General features: G+C 33.8%; 3 protein-coding genes across 4 annotated transcripts; 2 read left to right on the top strand and 1 right to left on the bottom strand.

The window, feature by feature from the left end:
• The first annotated feature begins 1187 nt into the window (after positions 1-1187).
• LOC107951203 (serine/threonine-protein kinase Nek4) lies at positions 1188-7627 on the top strand. Its single transcript, XM_016886157.2, has 16 exons — positions 1188-1357; positions 1440-1541; positions 2157-2295; positions 2516-2582; positions 2820-2885; positions 3001-3047; positions 3171-3216; positions 3310-3390; positions 3474-3516; positions 3638-3687; positions 3771-3852; positions 3971-4020; positions 4938-5011; positions 5176-5227; positions 5708-6154; positions 6768-7627. The coding sequence occupies exons 3-16, from the start codon at positions 2210-2212 to the stop codon at positions 7398-7400; spliced, it is 1824 nt and encodes a 607-aa protein (XP_016741646.1). The 5' UTR covers positions 1188-1357; positions 1440-1541; positions 2157-2209; the 3' UTR covers positions 7401-7627.
• A 6845-nt stretch (positions 7628-14472) lies between these two features.
• Positions 14473-17726, top strand: LOC107951215 (VAN3-binding protein). Its single transcript, XM_016886166.2, has 6 exons — positions 14473-15034; positions 15120-15224; positions 16164-16608; positions 16695-16913; positions 17003-17110; positions 17204-17726. Exons 1-6 carry the CDS (start codon positions 14636-14638, stop codon positions 17464-17466), a joined length of 1539 nt encoding a protein of 512 aa, XP_016741655.1. The 5' UTR covers positions 14473-14635; the 3' UTR covers positions 17467-17726.
• On the bottom strand, positions 17650-20443 carry LOC107951221 (protein LIFEGUARD 2). 2 transcript variants are annotated; one of them, XM_016886188.2, is made up of 4 exons: positions 19830-20443; positions 19619-19732; positions 18154-18311; positions 17650-18068 (listed from the first exon to the last, which is right to left on the bottom strand). In XM_016886188.2, the coding sequence occupies exons 1-4, from the start codon at positions 20077-20079 to the stop codon at positions 17862-17864; spliced, it is 729 nt and encodes a 242-aa protein (XP_016741677.2). In that variant the 5' UTR covers positions 20080-20443; the 3' UTR covers positions 17650-17861. The 2 variants fall into 2 exon arrangements, with proteins under 2 accessions (XP_016741677.2, XP_016741668.2); XM_016886179.2 differs by having other exon boundaries at positions 19619-19753; positions 19830-20340.
• Positions 20444-20785: the final 342 nt, after the last annotated feature.

Below are 20785 nucleotides of genomic sequence, written 5' to 3'. Positions count from 1 at the left end.
ACAAGGGTCTTATATATGGTAGATTGGTACCAAGGACATTTTCAACCAAATTTGAAAGGTTGGAAGCTCATTATCAAGCACTAAATTATAAAATTTCACACCAAAAAACATGTATATTAAAAAAAAATCAAGTTTTGAATATATATATGTGTGTGTGAGTAATTTTTTTAATTAGATTGCAATATTTAAATTATAATATCATCGATTTTTTTTGTAAAAAAAAACCGACTTCCCTCACAAAAAAAAAATCATACAATATGAATACCAATTACCTAATTGGACCTAATGGGGCCTTCTACTCTTTGGTTCCTTAAAACTTCTACTCGGCCTTCTTATTTGTTCTTTCAAAATTTGAAATAAATAATAACGATATTTATTTATTCTTTTTTAAATACAAAATGAAATAATAAATTAATAAATAAAAAGGTAGAAAATCTTGAGGAGTCCAAATGGAATCTTTTTTAAGGTGAGGAGTCAACGTAGAGGTGGGGTAGCAAAATCACTCACCGTCACAAGGCCATTCGCAGAACCAGTTTGAAACGCTGTCGTTTAACATCATAAACTACCCCGATACAATATTCTAATTTTAAAACAATTCAAACCCATATAGAATTAAATATCAAAGATAATCCAATCTGCGCCAAACAATTTGATATCATCAGTTTTCAAATTTTTCACAAATTTAATATATAAAACATTTATTTTTTAATTATAAAATTAAAACTTAATTATTAATTAAATAAAAAATAATATCCTGCTTGACCTACATAATTATGAATAAAAAACCAAATTAACAAAATTAAATTAAATATTAATGTTTATCAATATTCAATATTTTTTATATTTTAATTAATTTCATGAATCAATACAAAAACGAAGGTTTTAAAATCATATAGTAGTCAAATTAACTAGATTATTTCAATTAAATAAATTATTGAAAATTTGAAAATAAAAATTATTTAAAAAATTTAAAAACCTGACTTAATCAATTCGCGGTTTAATGGGTTTAACCAATCCCCCGTGCACCGCCTTGTAGAGAATCCGGAAACTCTACCTTACTCGCCCGTGCACTTTCTTTTGTACCTTTCCCTTTGCTGTCGTTAGCAGGAAACCCCCCACCCCGGCCCGCCCTATCCAAAAAGAAAAAACGTATAAAAACAACATTACTTGAAAAAGCCATTTGACCTCTCTCTCTTCTGGAAATAGTGCATTTTGAATTTTAAATTCTTCACCACTTTTCTTTTCTTTTCTTTTTTTTTTCTTGTCCTTCCACTGTTCGTTCAGCTTCATCTCTCTTTCTCTTTCTCCCAAAATTAGTATAAAAAATTATTTTGATAATAATGTTGCTTTAAATTAGGTAAGAGTCTTCCACGTTTTTTTTCAAACTTCTGTTTTTATGCTATCAAATTCAAAAACTAATGTAGGTTTTTTTTTTTTAGCCAAGTGAAGTGAAGAAATTCTTTTATCCTTTGCTTCGAAGAACTTCAAAAGAGATCCCCGTTTGGTCTCTTTCAGCTGCCTTTTTGTGTTTTTCACTCCAGGTAACTTTTTTTTTTGTGGATTAATTATCTTGTTTTCTTCTTCGATTTTTCATTTCTCAAGCAATTTACGTCGTTAATGCATAATAGAGTGAATAAACTGTTCTCTCTTTTTATTTTTCTTAATTTTAGTTGGTATGAATAAGTAGAGTAGACGAGAGTGAAACTTTTTCTTTTTTACTTAGGTCTGTTACTTAACGGCTCTTGCTTAAATGCCGCTAGAAACATTTCCTTTTTTACAAAAAAAATTAAAATTTAAAGTTACTTGATTAATTTTGGCTGAACATGTTGTAGGAATGAAAAATATTTCGTTGAACTTTCAGGCTTAGAGGTTGAGCGCTAACCAAATTGCCTTCATAAAACGGCAGAAATTAGCGTTTTTAAAGCTGTATTGGCCTTTTTTTAAAGGATTTTTCTAGTATAGATATTGCTTTTCTGGTAGTTCTGTACATTATTGCCACTGCAAATTACATTTATTTGATTTATTACGGTAGATAGCTATACGCTCATGTACTAATGTTTCACCATTGGGAAATCATTAATTCTCTTGTTCTTTTGTCATTACTGCTTGCAGTTAAATTGGAACTAACTTTTATCTGGTAAATTTACTTGTTACAGTAACAGTTGGAAACTCTTCGACTTTGCCTCAAGGGGGGGGGGGAATCTTCAATATGGAGCAGTATGAAATTCTAGAGCAGATTGGGAAAGGATCTTTTGGCTCTGCTCTGCTTGTGAGACATAAACATGAAAAGAAGAAGTGAGTTTGCTTGCACTTCAGTTTAGCTCTCTCTATAGTTCAAATTTCAACGCTCACACATGCCTTTGCATGTGCTCTTTCGTGTGTGACTAAATGCATGTATTGAACTGTGCTATATTTGTTTTGCATATTTGATTTTCATTGTGGGAGTGTGTGGAATGAGGTGATTTGTTTTCCATTTATTATATCAACATTGCCTTAATTCTTCTTTATCCGTCAGGTATGTCCTAAAAAAGATTCGCCTTGCTCGGCAGACTGATAGGGCTCGTAGATCTGCCCATCAAGAGGTCAGCTCTTTTTATGTGCTCCTTTTATTCTTATTATAATAATGTGAAGTGTCACATTGGCCTCTAAAAAGGCAGTTGATATATGCATAAATTTTCTTTCTCAATGTGAAGAATTCATTGAAAATTGAGAGCAAATTCAAAAGGAAAGATTGGCATCTTTTATGCTCCAAAAATTTGCCCCATTGATCAAAGAAATATTTCTGTTGTTAAAATGTCCTTTTGGTTTCCTTGATGCAGATGGAGCTTATTTCTAAGGTGAAGAATCCTTTTATTGTGGAATACAAAGATTCCTGGGTAGAGAGGGTTAGTAGATAGTGTTGTTCTTCTCTTTTTATTCCGCATCATGCTTCTTTATTTCAAAGTTTACGTTAATAATGAATTTTCCCACTAAATGTTGTTTTTCTTTTTTATTTTGCAGGGTTGCTATGTTTGCATAATTATAGGATTCTGTGAAGGTGGAGATATGTAAGTTTTCTTTGTTATTTAATTGGGTATGTTGAAATTGTTTGGCAAATGAGAATTTCTTAAGGCATGATTTATCTTGCTCTTGTTTCTAACTTCTGTACATTGATATTGCTCATTATACAGGGCAGAAGCTATAAAGAGAGCCAATGGTGTGCATTTCTCTGAGGAGGTAGTAAAACTTTAGGCCACCTTTGCAAAGACTTAGCTGTCTATAATACTTTAAAAAGTAATTGCTGTTTTCCCCCTTATAAATTATACACAGAAACTTTGCAAGTGGCTAGTTCAACTCCTAATGGCACTTGATTACTTGCATGCCAATCATATTCTACATCGTGATGTAAAGGTCAGCGGTAATTCTTACTGAAGATTGGTCAGTTTAATTTATGTGATTTTGGGCTTACGCATCTGAACTTAATTTTGTTTCAGTGCTCAAATATATTTTTGACAAAAGATCAAGATATACGGCTAGGTAATAACCCTTTTGTGCCTAATTTCATGATTTGGTTTGTTTAACATGTGTCAGTTATGCCTCTGTGTTTAGCTTTCCATCTTTTAAACATATCGAGTTTCTATGTTGTGCACCTATGCAGGTGATTTTGGTCTTGCTAAAATGTTGACTTCTGATGACCTTGCTTCATCTGTGAGTATCAGACAAATGGTACTGTTTTTATATGGTTTCACCTTTTGCTTTGTTTTAATAATACAGTTTTGCTCTAAATACAGGTTGTGGGAACTCCTAGTTATATGTGCCCTGAGCTACTTGCTGATATACCTTATGGTTCCAAGTCAGATATTTGGTCTTTAGGTGTGTTGCAATTATTGAAATTTTAGAAATATCTTAATTTGATTGCTAATCTCTTCTTCTTCCTCCTCCTCCCCCTCCTCTCTATTCTACACATATCTAATGCAATGCATCTTTTCAGGATGCTGCCTGTATGAAATGACTGCTCACAAACCTGCATTTAAAGCTTTTGTAAGTTTCTGATCTTCTGTTAATTAAGACCTTGGCATGGCCAAAATCATCGTTTCTTAGAATGTGGAATTTGATGAACTGGTTATCACAAACTATTCTTTTAATCAATTGCTCTTGAGTGCCTCAAAAATGAGCATCTAGTTATTGACTCCTATGAGATATGAAAGAAGTGCTCATGCCAGTTCTGGTCTTAAAGGATTCTGTTGTTGTACGATTTAAAATCTAGTCCTTGTTTAGCACAGCTTTTCTGTTCTTTTTCCCTCCTCATTCCCACTTAATGTTCTTGTGGTGCTATGATTTGATAATTCTCATTAAGAACTTAAGCTGGATAGCATTTTTCGTGGTCAGGGTTTCATTGTTGGAAAATATAATCACCCTAGTGATACTAACTTGAGATTTGTTTCTTAAATTAAGATTTTCTTGAAAATCGTTTGCTTACCATGAAGTTTGGTATCTGTGCTCATATGTTGAAGAAGCAAATTTATCTTCAAGGATGGACCCATAGTAGTAAAGATTATCACCTTACACTCAATTATCAATTAGCACCTAATCTTAACATCCTAGTGTTAAGCTGAGTGGCTTATCATGTTTTCAGATGATGGAATCACATATAAAGATAGATGCTTATTTCATATGCTACTTGTAGGACAATGAACTAGTATATATCTATGGTCTTGCATGTTCCTTACACTCAATTATCAATTAGCACCTAATCTTAACATCCTAGTGTTATGTTGAATGGCTTATCATGTTTTCAGATGATGGAATCACATAAAGATAAATGCTTATTTCATATGCTACTTTTAGGACAAGGAACCACTATATATCCATGGTCTTGCATGTTCCATAAATGGTCATCCATCCGTTTGGATTTGGTTAACCCTAACGGCTACCTTCTGTTTGCATCTTCTTATCAGGATATGCGGGCTCTGATTAACAAAATAAATAGGTCTATAGTGTCTCCTTTACCAACCATGTACACCGGTGCATTGTGAGTCTACTATCCTCTATATGTATATAAATGACTTGTTCTCAATACCATTTGACTTTTTAAAATAATTTCTTTTTATCGTTGTGGTTATTTTTATTGTTGCACTCTTGTCTCAATCAATAAAATTTGCTTACCTGTCTAATTTTTTTTTTCTCTTGCTTCAGTCGAGGACTTATAAAAAGCATGCTACGAAAGAATCCCGAACTTAGACCAAGTGTATGTTTCTTTCCCCTTCTCATTTCATCTTTTACAGTTTTTACAGACACAAGTATGAGGGGATATCCTCAATAGGAATAACATTTACTAGGAAAAAAGTAGTAGTTGGACTTGTTTACGAGTATAATAGTACTTTACTTTCAGTAGTAGGTCAAGTTATCAACAACTGAGATCAGGCTGACAGATAGGTTTTCAAACGTGAGTGATATGACACCTTCCCTTGTAGATTAGCATGTAAAGAAATTTTAGAACTCTTGCTTGAATCAACATTTCTTTTAAAGAGATTTAGTATTCTCTTGAACTTTGAACTAGTGGCCTCAAGGTTGAGATGTAAAAGAGCTCAAAATTCAATATGTATTTTGTATATATAAGACAATTTTTTTTTGCTCCATTAGCTTTCTGGTTGAAGTATGGTTTTGCCAAACTTATATCCTTCCTTTTTTATAAATTAAATACCTCAATAAATGGAAATGCACCCAGGCTTCGGAGTTGCTCTCTCATCCACATCTTCAGCCATATGTTCTCAAAGTTCATCTGAAATTAAATAGCCCACGGTGCAACAATATACCCACTCGGTGGTCTGATTTAAATTTTGTAAAGAAAACTAGATTTGTTGAGCAAGATGTCATAGGCAGAAGGCGGTCATTCAGCAATGATAGGGCCTTGAACCCCAGTGTATCTGAAACTGAACAAGAATCCTTAACTTATATTCAAAGAGAGCAAGAAATTCCAAGTTATTTGTTTGAGAAGTTCACAGAATTTTCTGTTGGCTTTGACAATGAAGAGATTACTACTGTTGACAAGTCAGCAGCCATAAAGTTTCCCACTGCTGTTAAGACCCCAAGAGTGACGCCTGCAGTATCTGGCACTCCAAGGAAGCATACAATACCTGCTAAAAAATCCCAGACTGGTCAAAAACATGATTTGGTAAGTTACATATTTCTTTATATCTGTGTTAAATAGAGAAATTAATCTTCATTTCTTTCGTGGATTGGGGATGACTTGGAAATGACATCTCTTAAGTTCTCTATCTTTCAAATTTCAAAGGGATTGAGAATGGGACCTTCGTACTTAGTTGGTTTTTTGTTCTTCCTGAGATGTTTGCCTAGCAACACTAGTGCAAAAGCATGCACATTTTCATTTTCTTATCTAGTAGGATTCAGTGTTGACCGAGTCTAGCCTCCTAGATGATAGCTGTCTTCTGCTTTTGGTCTTTCACATTTTCATCCCATGCAATGATGCATTTGTTTCATCTTTTCTTTGATGTAAAATTTGTGATTAATTCTTGGACGACATCATGTTCTTTTCTTATCTAGTAGGATTTTTGGTGTTGGTGTGCTTAAAAATTAGTTGGTGTATTTGAAACTGAGAATTCAGTAATTTCTGTGGAGACTAAAACTAAACTTAAAGTGGAAATTGTTGGCCATTTTCTTGGAAATGAAATAATTTTGTTAAACTGAGAACAGTAATCTTTCAATGGTGGGTTAATTTTGTAGGATGAATTATGGATGCATTTTACTTATACTGGTAGGATGTGCAGGTTCCAATATCAAAAACACCAGTAAGGAAATCTTCCTACTCATTGCGCCGAGAATCTCTTCCATTGCCAACAAGGACTGCAGCCTTGGTGACCCCCTATAGAGCCAATGTCGGTTTGCTTCGCAGCATTAACTCCCCTGATGTTTCTGTTAATACACCACGAATTGACAAAATAGCAGAGTTCCCTTTAGCTCCTTCTGATGGTCCCCTTTTTTGCGTTCGTGGAACCTCATCAACATCCGCGAAGTGCTCTTCTTCGTCAATCGACAGTGCCAACCATTCTATAACAAAGGACAACTGCACAGTTCAGACTCTGGACAAAGTTATCACAACATCCAATGGCAGTGACCAAAGTCTAGGAGTTGGACGAGATGATGGTGAAGGCTCAGAACATGATCATGCTGCTGCATCCACTCATTCATCTTCTGATTCACGACAGCGGCGGTTCAACACCTCGTCGTACCGGCAGCGAGCAGAGGCATTAGAAGGGTTGCTTGAGTTCAGTGCAAGACTCTTACAACATCAAAGGTATGACGAGCTTGGGGTGCTTTTGAAACCATTCGGAACTGAGAAAGTTTCTCCTAGGGAAACTGCCATCTGGTTGGCTAAGAGCTTCAAGGAGACCCAAGCCTAAGCTAAAATTACTAATTTGATATGAACTCAAGCAGCCTTTCTAACTCCAGCTTGGGTAATTCGTGATGTGGATTTGTGTCTTTTCATTAACCCCCTCCATAAGTGTGGTTGTGTTTGAAATATGTAATTTCTGTTGGAAAGAGAAAATGAAAATTTTCTGGAATTGTTTGCAGTGTATAATCAGACCCTTGGTCACCCGGAGAAAAAAAATGTATATATTGAATCCAAGACCAGTTAATTTATTTGATATTTGAAATGGTTTGGATAAAAATATGAGACCCTTTTGAAAATTAAGTAGAACTTTAGGTGTATTAGTAACATAGTATTCAGTGGGGTTCAGCAAGATTTGCAGGTACGGGGAAAACATTGATTGTCCAGCAGATAAGAAATGGAATTTAAAATCTGTAATGGTTACTGTCATCTGTAGTGGGGGCAAGTTTTAGCATCTCAAGCAGAAATGCTAGCCGCATATAGTATTTGATGTCTGTTTCTCTCTGCTTTTGAAACATTGAAGAACAGATTGGGGCGTTTTGATGCAAGGTGTTTGGGCCATTGTGCTTGGTCTGGACCTACAAGGAAGTGAGCTATGGGGTGTTTGACTCTTACTTGAAGGTTGACTTTTGACTTGAGAGGACAAGAGTACATGGGATTGGCTCATTCTTATTGTCTTTGGTGGGTCAATTTGGCAGAGTAAGGTATATACTTGATAAGATTGTGGCAATGACGGTCGTTTCTCTGCCATGATTGTCGTGAAGTGGTTATGTATGAAGTTATGGGATCTTGGTACCACAGAACCTTACTGCTCATGCACATTGGTTTTTGCCTCCCATTGTGTGGGTTGTGTTGAAATGCAATCATAAGTGGTAAATAGTAAATGGCTATTTTGGCTTATATCTTCCTTAGCTAATATGCTTGGGTAGTTTTTCCCTTCTGTTACAAGTTTATCATATAATAAGTTGTTTTATGTGTCTACGTATAAAATGCAATTTTATAAAATTATTATAACTTGGATCTATTTTCCAATTATTTTAACAAAAGTTCGTAATAAGCATATGAATATTTGATTCAGTTATGTGAGTAATCCTTGACTTCGCTTATATTTCCATTAAGCCTATCTTTTCTTAATAAAAACTGAAAATTCGATTATTAGATGTCAAAAGATTTAGAAAACACGTGGAAAGAAGAAAAAAGAAAAAGAATGGGACGGCAAAGTTGAGTTTGAGGTTAAATGATATCTACTTATAGACGGATTTAACTATTTAGATTCGTCCGAAAAGTAAGAAGGTTTAGGCAAAAATTTAAATTTAAAAAATAGGTTTGGACTAAAAATAAGGTTCTTTTTTAAACGGACTGAGTCTCGAGTTAATTTTTTTGGTCAGGCTTAAATTAACTTAAACTTTTTTTTTGCTGTTATTTTGTTGTCATCTCGTTAATATATTGTTACTATTTTATTGTTATTATTTCGATACTATATAATTATTATTTTATTGTTAATTCTGTTATTATTTTAAATATATTTACTTTTGTTAAGTTACAACTATTTAGTATAATTTAAATATATATATTTTTAATGTATTTCAGTCTATTTAATGTATTATTTTAAAAAAAATATTTTTATATAAAAAGTAATCTAAAAAAATTAGTAAAGATAATTTGTACAGAATTTTAAACTAAATTTTTGAGCCTGATTTGACCCTAAAAAGCAGAACTAAATATTTAGGTGATGAGGTGTAGGTTAGACTAAAAGATTCCATTAAAATGCTAAAGTAGTATGTACTTGAAACAGATCTTGCATTGCTTAAAGAGTAAAGAGAAAGAAGTTTGATTAAAGCAGTGTGAGTGATCCTCCCTTTTTGTAATTCAAATAAAGAAGGGGGTTTGTAAATTTAGGGTGTAAAAATCAAAACCCTGATTTTGCTTTGTCTTCTGGGAAATCGAACCTTTTTCCTAAAGCAGGTATTTCGTGGTGAAATCAAATTCATGAAGCAAGGAAAGGACATCCTCTTTTGGAAATATAAACAGTAAATGATTGAAGGGAAAACGTAAATCGGAAGTGAGATTGAAACCAAAGGTGATGCTTGTTTGCTCCTTGCAATCTCATTCTTTTTTCGCAACTTTTATTTATTTATTGAATTTTCCCAAGTCATAAAGGATAAAGATTGTCCAAATCCCATTTGTTACTTTTATTAATAATTTATTTGCTTATCCCTTACAATAATCGCTAGAAATTCAGTTTAATTTAATAATCAAAATAAAAATTATTTAATTAAAAAAAAGCCATAATTAAACCTAAGTTTATTTATTTAAATGTTGAGATCCTTTTATAAATAATTAAGTACTTCATGTTTCAGTGTAATTTTCTCTTGAACACAAAAGAAACATCAAGTTCCTTAAAAGAAATTGTTCAGTTATTACAAAATTATAAAAGCCTACAAATATTGGTTTTCTTTGTGCCAACAAAAGAAACACAAAAAAGGGGAAAGCTGATCGCTACTAATCTGGCTTTGGCCTTTTGCTCAGAAAATTAAAGCCAAAGAAAACGAAAAAAAAGGTAGAATTATGTTATGTGTGTGTTTTGTAAGTAAATGTAATTAGAGGTCCCTACAACGATTTATTAAATTATTGTATTATTAAAAAAATATAAATTTTATTGTCTTAAAAGAGTATTATTTATTATTTAACATAGTTTATAATTTTAAAGTTTTTAACTAGTTTTTTTATTCCAATAATATAAAAAAATTATTAACTGAAATGGTATTCAATAAGATTATTTATTAAAATAGACCGTTTGCATCAGTGTCCATGGGTGGTGCCTTATAAGGTGGCGGTACCACCCAAATTTTCCTATAAACATCATGCCATGATTAGGTCATAATTGGATTAAAAAAATCATATTTTATTGGTGGAGGGTATCTATACGGCGGCACTAGTATGCTCATATGGCTCATTAGAAAATTCATTTTTAATGGTTGGAGGAGAGGCGTCAGGCAGCACCAGAGGCCTGGAGGAGGGTTGTCGAGCGGCAACGACTAGATGGAGGGAACCTGTCAGGCAACATCTACGGCAAGCATAACCTAATAGTCACGGGGTTCTATTTTTTTGACAGCTCGAACCCTTACTTTCACGGGAAAAAAATAAAGGCCCTTTATAAGATTATGGTCCCTTCAGCCATGGTGCTGTAAAAAAAAAAGATAGTAGTTCAGGAAGAAAGAAGAGAGAAGAGAATAGAAGAGGGTGGAGCTATAACAAAAAAACAAAGTAATAATTTAGGAAGAAAAAATAGAGGGTTTTAGGGTTTTGAAAGGGAAAAGACGACATAGGGTTGTTTTGAAAGGTAATTTTTTTAATTATTATATATTTGTTTAGGATTTTGATTTACTTATTATTTGTTTGATTTTATAGTTTTGGGAAGAGAGGATGCATTAACAAATTTGTTTTAAAGGTAATTTTATTTTGTAATTATTATTTATTTGTTTAGGGTTTGGGTTCCTTATTATTTGTTTGATTTTGTCGTTTTGGAAGCAGTAAGTTAATTGGGTTTGAAGGTACATTTTTAAATTTTTTTTGTAATTATTATTTTTTTTGTTTTATAATCTTTATTATTTGTCCGAATTTATGGTGTTGTACTGTGTTATTTATTAGTTGGATGTAGCTCTTTAGTTGAAGTTAGATTTTAGAGTAGTTGGCATGTTTTTTTGTACATTTAGTTGACTTTTTTACCTCAATAATTTAAAAAAATAATTAAATACCAAAATGGGTTACCTTACAAATTAGTTACCGAAATGGGTCGTTTGCTACATTATTAATTACTGAAATGGGTTGTTTGCTACGATATTAGCTACCGAAATGGGTTGTTTGCTACAATATTAATTACCAAAATGGGACGTTTGTTACAAATTTGTAGGGTGACCCATTTTGTCCACCATTGTAGTTCATTGTACTACGCATCCTAATCTCCATACAACTGCTTCATGGCCATCTGTTTAGCTATCCATGCTTTCTGGTATAACACTTGGTATTAGAATCGTTCTTGTATTTCAGCAATCAATATCAATACAGGAATGGCTGAGATGTCCTTCACCATTGACATGGTGCGGTTGTAGATAATTTTGTATCAGGTTTTCTGTGATCTTGTGTCATACGTGCAGAATTTCATGTGTAAGGCCCAATAAATTTTCGGATCTCTCACATTTGTGACCTTTGGATAAATGTAGCTTGAACTTACCAATTGCACTCTTCTGTCGATGTCTAATACTCCCCAATATACAACGTCGATTTAGACATGACGATTTTGTAGTCAGTCAACACATTCATGCTATACCATTTGATGGCAAATATACGTAGCTTTCCTTGGTCACAAATTTTTGTCCCATGAACAACTCCTCACGTTCGGGATCTGTGACCAATCGATGAGTAGGTAATATATCGGGGTACTTAGGGAACTCAGATGCATACGTCGCATCGGGATCTACGATCGATATGTGAGACCCAAGATTATTGCGTATGATAATGCCTCGACTCAGGTTCCCAACTGAAGATGTGTAAACATTTTCATCATTATTCATGCTTTCATCGTCGATATCATTTAGGACCTCGTCTAGATTAGGATCACTAAAATTTTCAACCTCGTGATTAAAAGGGGCATTACTATCATATCCAACTTCACCATTTGCATCGATCTCAATCGTCACTGGATGTATCTATAAACGAGGACCCAAGTTAAGGTTCTTAAACGCAAGTGAAGCATTAAGATTGATGTCGAACTTGCGTACAGACGATCGCTTATAAGCAAATGCTTTCGAAACTTCCGTACATAAATCTTGAGCTCCATATTCTTAACTTAATTGAGTGAAATCTTTAGTTGGCTCTATATCAACTAACTCAGCAAACAACTAAATCGATTTAATGTGGCCACTCTGATTCTAATAATAAAGTGCGACTACTGTCTCCACATTTTTCATTGTCTATAAATTTCATCTCAGTGAATTTGATGGGATTTGATTGAGAATTTTAGAATAGTTTTGAGATCATCCTCCCACAACGTTTAACAAATTTTGCATTAATTCTTTCTTTCAAATAATCAAACGATATATTTCTATTAAATTTCATTGTTATTTTTTGGCGACATTCAAATATACAACCAATTATTGTTGTTAAAATTATATCATCGAAATAAACGCATACGGTTATCCATCTTTAATACTAAATCTACAAAAATAATTACATTTCTCAATAATCATTTGAAAAACAAGATTCTACTATAAAAAAAATAATATAATAAAATTAATACTATACTAACCTTACGATTTCTCCTTTGTTTTCTCCTCTTCTACAATTTTATTTCTCCTTTCTTCTTATCAGTTAATTACTAAATAGTTTAAGAAGACAATGTTTAAATAGGGTCTGGTGCTGCCTGACAATGCTCCTCTACTTGGGTGTTGCCTAACATGTCTCATTCACCCTTCCAACCCAATTCAAACTCGTATTTTACTCATATTTAGTAGGTAATAATGGTGTCGCCGTATAGGTACCATCCACTAATAAAATATAATTTTTTAACCTAATTATGGCCTAATAATGGCCTGATGATTATGGGAAATTTTAAGTGGTGCTGCCACCTTGTCAGGCACCACCCATGGTCACTGTTGCAAATGACTCATTTTGGTAAATTATCTGATTGGCATACCATTTCAGTTAATAATTTTTATGTATTAATGGGGTAAGTCTTTTTATCCCTGTCATTGCTAATGTCTGGTTAAAGGTGATCTCTACAAATTGTTTATTATTATTTTAGCTTAGATTTGTCTGTTTGGGTGACGTCCAAATTTGAAAGGCGACTTCGTTTTAAGGGATGCGCGTGTTAATCCCAGTATGGTCTTTGCCGTTTTGTGTTGTTTGCTTTGGAAAAATAGTAATACGTTTATTTTTTTAACAAGGTGCCAGTAGTCTCGAGGAGATTGTTAGAAGATCAGAGTGTTTCGCCATTAGTATCAGTGAGGCAATAATAAGTAGTGATACATTAAGAGTAAGTCGAGGTATGTAATCCAAATTGAGACCTCCCAAATCTGGCTAGATTAAAATAAATACGGATGGTGCCTCTAGTAGAAATAGAAATAAGTCAGCAGTTGGTGGAGTTATAGAAGATTCTTTAGGAAATTGGATGGAAGGATTTAGAAGGTTTATTGGTAGGGACTCTGTTGTTAATTCTGAACTATGGGCCATTCTTTATGGGCTAGAGACAGTAAGGTGCTTATTGATAGTGATTGTAGGGTTGCTATTGAGATGATAAAGAAGAATTCTGTAAATACTCTTTCGATGACTCTTATTAGAAAGATTAATGAAGCAAAAAGAAATACCCAAACAGTAAAATTTCAACATGTTCCAAGAGAAGGAAACATAGTGGCTGATTAGTTAATTAGATATTGTCTTTGCGGTGATGTTAAGCTTGTTATTATTGATTTTCTGGTTTTTTATATTAGGAGAATATTACTAAAAGATAAACTAAGTACTTATCATGTAAGAATAAGTTGATCTAAGGCAATTGATTGCCTTCATTGTAATTGAAAAAACTAAATTTTAAATGTTAATTTTATTACGATTACAATTTATTTTATTTTGTGAATTAATTTATAGGTAGGAGATGAAAATGACGTAAGCAAGCACGCGCATCTTAACATTGGGTTGAAAGATGTGTGGTGTGATTGTGGACATCTCAATCCTTGTCGGCCTTCAACATTCCTAACTCAAAACCCCCCTTGTCAGTACGAGTGTTGGTAAATGTTTGTAGGCTTTGCCTTTGCCCCGGTTCTTCGGTCTGATTCATTGCTTTTTAGTCACATGCATCAATGCCTCCCCATTCTTTTCTTTTCAAGTAGGGCTTCTTTTTCGTTTTAGCCGCAGCCGTCTCTACTTAATTAATTAATCACTTTTATTGAAGTTGATGATTTCACTACATTCCCACCTGCACTCGACCGTAGCTGAACCAAATTTCCTTAGCTTTGACCATTTGACTACTCTCTTTTCCATTATTTAACCTTAGTGGGGGAAGGCCAGTAGGATGATAATCATTGATTTGGGTAATCACAGTTTTTGTCTTCTTACAAATCAATTTTTTTTATTCATTAACTTACTTAAACCATTATGCTGTTGTAATTAGTGACTTCTCTAGTTTATGACTAAATTCCTCACACACACAAACACAACACACTTAAAGCTCATATCCATAGTTCCACTTTCATGGAAGAGGCAAGTCCAAGGACTCGTCGTCGGCCAGACCGCATTACCCAGTTTCCCCTCACTGGAAATCAGCTGCCGGAGAGCCCTAGAGGTCCAATGGAGTTCCTCTCCAGGTCGTGGAGTGCTTCAGCTCTTGAAGTGTCCAAAGCCCTTGCTCATCCACCTCCACCTTCTCTTTCTCATCATCATTATCACCATTATCATCATTCAGCTAGTAGTTCGAGTTCAAGTACAGCTCCCAAGTCTGGCAGCAGCTCTTCTTGCACCACCGCCTCCATACCAGAAGATACCAATGGCGAAACGGAGGAGCTTGATAAGGCTGCTGCAGCCAACCTGCACTTCTCCTTCTCTTCCTCCGCCACTTCACAACTCGTCCTTGAACGCATCATGTCACAATCGGTAATATGGAATACATACATACAGACATACATAAGTTTTAGTTTCATGTTTTACTAATGGGTGTGTATTGTATATATGTATGTAGGAAGTGTCGCCATTAACGTCAGGGAGGCTGTCTCACAGCAGTGGACCTTTGATTAGTGATAGCCCTCCAGTTTCTCCTTCTGAGGAATTCGACGACGTCGTTAAGGTCTTGTACAATTTCCCTCATTCTTCTTCCCTCTCCTCCTTTAATAAATATTATTTTAGTAACTGATACTGAAACGCACTCTTTCATTTATAAATAATACATCAAAGAAAGAGAGATAAAGCAAAGGTTGAACATTAATAATAGATTGGAGAAAACAGGCAGGAAGACAATAGTTCAGCTTTCTGCTCTAACCCACTGCATCACTTGTCCCCTCTTTACTGCCTACTAATCTTTGGGTTACTTTAGTATAATCTGAATAGAGAAGGCCTAATTTTGGTTTTGGTGTTTATTAATCTTAGGAAGAGTTATTTTTTTAAGAAAGAATCATGTTAGTATTTTAATGGATGTTAATTATTTGGATTAATTAATTATATTATAAAAGAATAAAAATCAAATTAAGGAAAACATTGATATGAGTGCGTGGATAATAGTAAGAATTATTAAATTAAAATATAAGTAGTACTAGAAGGATTAAAATTAAAATTTAAGCAGCGGGAACTTTTGTCTTCTTCCAAGAAAAACCCTTTATTTTTTGGTCAAAATAAAAAAGCTTTCATTAATTTCCTTAAGAATCTGCTAAGGTTTTACATTTTTGTCTTATATCAGCTAAAGCTGCCTGTTTTCAGGCACTAAAATCAGATAATTTGTATGGAATTAAACAATGTGATTGGCATGGATGAGTTAAGCTTTAGTCCCAAATGGTTTTTAAAGCCCAAATTTGCGCTTAGTGCTGTACGCTATAAAAAGCCGATGTTTAAGCTGCTTCCATTCGAGTTAATTATCTTAGGTTTTCGATTAATAGTAAACTCTCCACTCAAATTCATGGTTTTAAGCCATTACTCATTAGTTTGATTCTATGGTAAATATCCCTTCTTTATTTTTACTAAGATACTGATAAAAGTTTTAATTTTGGGTTTGTAATTACCATTATTGGTGCAGTATCTCCGTACCCACAACTCCACTCAACCTTTATTCAATGGAGGTCGAGCCGGCGCTGGTAATGGAGTTAATACCCCAAGCGGGGCAAAGACAGTTGGGAGATGGTTAAAGGATAGGAAAGAGAAAAAGAAAGAAGAAACCCGAGCTCACAATGCACAGCTCCACGCTGCTATCTCAGTCGCTGCAGTTGCCTCCGCCATAGCGGCCATTGCAGCTGCCACCGCAACTTCTTCTTCTTCTTCTTCCACCACGCCGGGAAAAAACGAACAGTCGGCAAAGACCGACATGGCCGTCGCATCAGCAGCAACATTAGTAGCGGCGCAATGCGTGGAGGCCGCCGAAGCTATGGGAGCTGAACGCGATCACCTTGCTTCGGTTGTCAGCTCCGCCGTTAATGTTCGTTCCCACGATGATATTCTCACTCTCACCGCCGGTGCCGCTACTGGTAAACAATCTAAACATTATTGCAACTTATTAAGCTTAACATTAGTATTAGAAAATTTAAAAAAAAATTGTTTTGTTTATTGGCAGCATTACGTGGGGCAGCGACATTAAAGGCAAGAGCACTGAAGGAAGTACTGAACATCGCAGCCGTACTTCCATCAGAGAAAGGAATAAGCAATGGATTGTATGGTAAAGTAAATAATGGGCATTTAAACCGCAACTATAGCGGCGAGCTTCCCCCTGGTGCTGCCTGTAACCATGAGCTTCTTGCCAAGGGTACTGAACTTCTCAAAAGAACTCGCAAAGGTTAGTTCATTTTTACAATATGGGTCATGCCTTTTCTACGATATAGATTGCAAGTAATCATGTCTGTCTGTGTGTGTATCCATATGCAGGTGACCTTCACTGGAAAGTTGTGTCTGTTTATATGAATAGGACAGGACAGGTGATATTGAAGATGACAAGCAAGCATGTAGCAGGGACATTCACCAAAAAGAAAAAGAGTAAGTTTTAATGTGATAATGGTAAATATTGAAAGATAAAAACAGTGGATTGGGGTTAGGGTAAGTAAAAGTGTTGTTTGTGGGGATTTGCAGATGTGGTATTGGAGGTGTGTAAGGACATGGCGGCATGGCCAGGGAGGCATATGTTGGAGGGCGGAGAGCAGCGTCGTTACTTTGGATTGAAGACCGAAACGAGAGGACTTGTTGAGTTCGAGTGCAGGAGTCAAAGGGAACACGATATGTGGACTCGAGGTGTGTCGAGGCTGCTGTCTATTGCTGCTGAAACTAATCGAAAGAGACAATGCTCAACTACTTGGAATCATGGCGGCGGCAGTGGCGGAAAGAGTTTGAACTAATTTCGGTCGCTCATTTTTTAGCTTCTAGCTTCTAGATGCTTACTATATAAACTAGTAGTAGTAGATTGATTGGTGCAATCAAATTTCTCTGACTCATTTAATTTTCCGTGACATTTTGGACCGTCTAAATCCTTTAAAAGGAATTCGTTAACATATCCCTTCATCAAAACAATCCTTCAAAAATACACATGTAAATTGGACTGGTGTCCTGGGATTAGAGAAATATATTATGCAAGCAAAACAAAATCTTTACAATTCAATTCAACTACCATATGATATGATACCAGTGTGAAAGAAAACATAAAGATTTTGACTGCGTTTTCAGCCTTGACCTAATTCAACCACCAACAAATTTTAATTAACAGTAAAAGAAGAAAAAAACCCAGCAAGTGGGATTAACCATCAGCAGCTCTCAAAAGAGTAAGGAGGGAGAGGAAGAGATTAATAATGTCGAGATAGAGAGAGACAGCAGCCCAAATGTATTCATCGTAAGAGTGGCGTTTGATCAAGTTGTCGGTGTCGTATACTATATATCCGCAGAATATGATGGCTGCAAACCCACCATACATCATCACTGCTATTCTACCCAGTGGGAAGAATATCTGCTCCCAAACCCAAAACAAACAAAAATGTTTCAATAATGGATCAAAAAGAAAAAGGAAAATGTGAAATAGGAAATAACCATACCTGGATCAAAGCAAAAACAATACAAACAAGGAGAGCCCCAAACAAAAAGGGGCCAAGGCAGCTGAAATCGTGGCCTCTCTTTGCAGCCCAGAAGGTGTACAGAGTCAGACCCACTACCACTGTTGCTGTTAGTATGGTTGCCTCCAATATCACCTTCCCTAAATAAAATATCAATATTATAACTGGTTGATTTTTAATTTTGGTGCTTCCGTTTATGATTTAGTCTCTACACTTTCAATTTAGCATAATTTTGTAGTGATTACGGGTTCAACTAGCATAATGTTCTAAATTAATAATGGGTTTGACAATTTATAAGTAGTTTGATAAAGAAAACAGTGTTGGATTAAAATGCTGACCTTTTTTTTTCTTGACTTATCATATTAAATAAAATATTCAAATGCTAATGCAATTATAGGGTTATCCGTTTGAAATTTAAGAGGATTTAAGTAAAACTATTAAGTTTAAAAAGTAAAAAATTAAGTCCGTTTAAAATACGGATTAGGCTCGGATTTAAACATTTAAGGCTTGAGCCTGACCCAAAATATTTTTAATACTTTATATTATGTAATTTAGAACAAATTAAAAAATATATACTAAATATATAATACTACTTTAGTGTAAATATTAGAATAATGTTAGGATGATTATATAAAAATTTTAATAAATAGAAAATGTATAAATTTATTAAATAAAAACAATATGGACGGGTCTAAAACGGGTTTGAGTTAAACTTTTACAAATATGAGCAGGTTTGATAAGATTTTAGGCTCAGATTTTAGGTTGAGCCTAATTTAGACAAGTATAAAGTATATTAATATCATGTTTAGATTCGACCTAAACCCGACCTAACCTAGCCCATGAGCACATTTAATTATGATGTGAGTAAAAATAAAAAATAATTTAATATTAAAATTAGATTTATTAAAGGAATTACTCATCAGTTGAATTATAAGCAACGTTAAAGTACTTAGGAATAAACCTTGATTAATTCTAGGTTGAATTCCTATACATGTAATTTTAATTGTTTTATTTAAAAATTTCATATAATATGTTTTAAAAAAAGCTATAAAAATAATATTTAAATAATCTCATGATTGAGTTAATTTATTGAATTGATTTGTGAAATTGAATAATCACAGAAGAAAGATATATAAAATCAACAAAAAGACATAAATATTATTATAATAAAATTTATTAATTTTTAAATAATTTTCTAAGTGATTAACCATAAGGATTTTATAAGTAATATAAAATTAGTAACAATTATATAAAATATATACTAAATTATGAAATAATAGTCAAGAAAAATATGAAAAATAAATATATAAAATTATATAAATTAAGATGAAATTTTGATTAAAAGGTAAAATTAAAAATCTTAACATTTAAAGTTTTAAGTTGAATAATAAAAAACATAAAAACATAAGATATTTTGTTGAATGTGTTGTATACACAGATATGATACCTTGAGTAAAAGCGCAGGTCAATCCAATAGCAAACGCGAGAGAAATGGTGAAAATTCCAAGCAGAAGATAGTTCCATGGATGCTTCTGGTGAAAGTAATACAACGGACAAAGAGCTACCAACGCCAAACACATTTCTATCTTATTCACAAATAACCAACAACAAAAATAACAGAAGAATATAAAAGCAAAAAAAAAAAAAAAAGCACGCACTGATGAAAGGCGTGACGATTAGGACTATGTAAAGAGCCAAGCCAGCCCCGGTGCTGACGAAGAAACGAGCTATCGGATGGACAAAAACAACCGTCGCCGCTACCCCCGCCGTAGCCAACAATTGAAGGGCCACGATGGAATAAACTTTCCGAATGAAAGCCCACCTCAACGCCGGCGGTTCCAGCATCATCGGATACAAAGGCTGTGGTCCGGCCTCTGCATCACCTTTCCTCTCCGCCGGACTACACATTATCCTAAAAAATTGAATACAAATTCAAAGTATTAATTCAAAAATAGATAGTTGAAAAACAATGGGGGGAATTGCTTCTAACTTTTGTGCTGGATTTCACTTTTTTTTGTTGGATTGGGTTTTTTTTATCGGTTGCGAAAAAGGATGAAATTTATAGGATCTAATATAAAAACGGCGATTTTATAGTTACGAAAATCTTGTGGGAACTTGATTCTTCAGTCTAAGAAATTGTTATACCAAACTTTTCACTCCGTCAATTAAATTAATTAATCTAGAAAAATTTTATATAACTTCTTTTGTTTCCACAAAAGAAAATTGCGTTTTTTCCTCTATTTACTTTGTGGTTCTTGTAAAAAAAATATATTTTAAGTTTGAATGTGTATTTTTTGTAAATTTAGAATTCAATTTCTTGATTTTTATTTTAGGAATTTAATCTCTTTATTTTTTAGATTTTAAAATTTAGATTCAATTGTTAGTCCTGTTAAATTTTTATTGTTAAATTTGGAATTTATTCTTTTGACTCTTATTTTTAAGAATTTAGTCTCTCTACTTTTATGATTTCGAAATTCAGACCCAATTAGTATTGCTAAATTTTTATTGTTAAATTTGTTGGTATGATATTTTGAAATAAAAAAAATTGCTCACTTAATAGCAATATAACTACAAAAATGATATTATAGTAAACCTAAATTTAACAAAATAATTT

This window comes from Gossypium hirsutum, chromosome A08 (genome assembly GCF_007990345.1).
Source record: "Gossypium hirsutum isolate 1008001.06 chromosome A08, Gossypium_hirsutum_v2.1, whole genome shotgun sequence".
Classification (NCBI taxonomy): Eukaryota; Viridiplantae; Streptophyta; class Magnoliopsida; order Malvales; family Malvaceae; genus Gossypium; species Gossypium hirsutum.
This window is presented reverse-complemented; position numbering and strand designations above follow the sequence as displayed.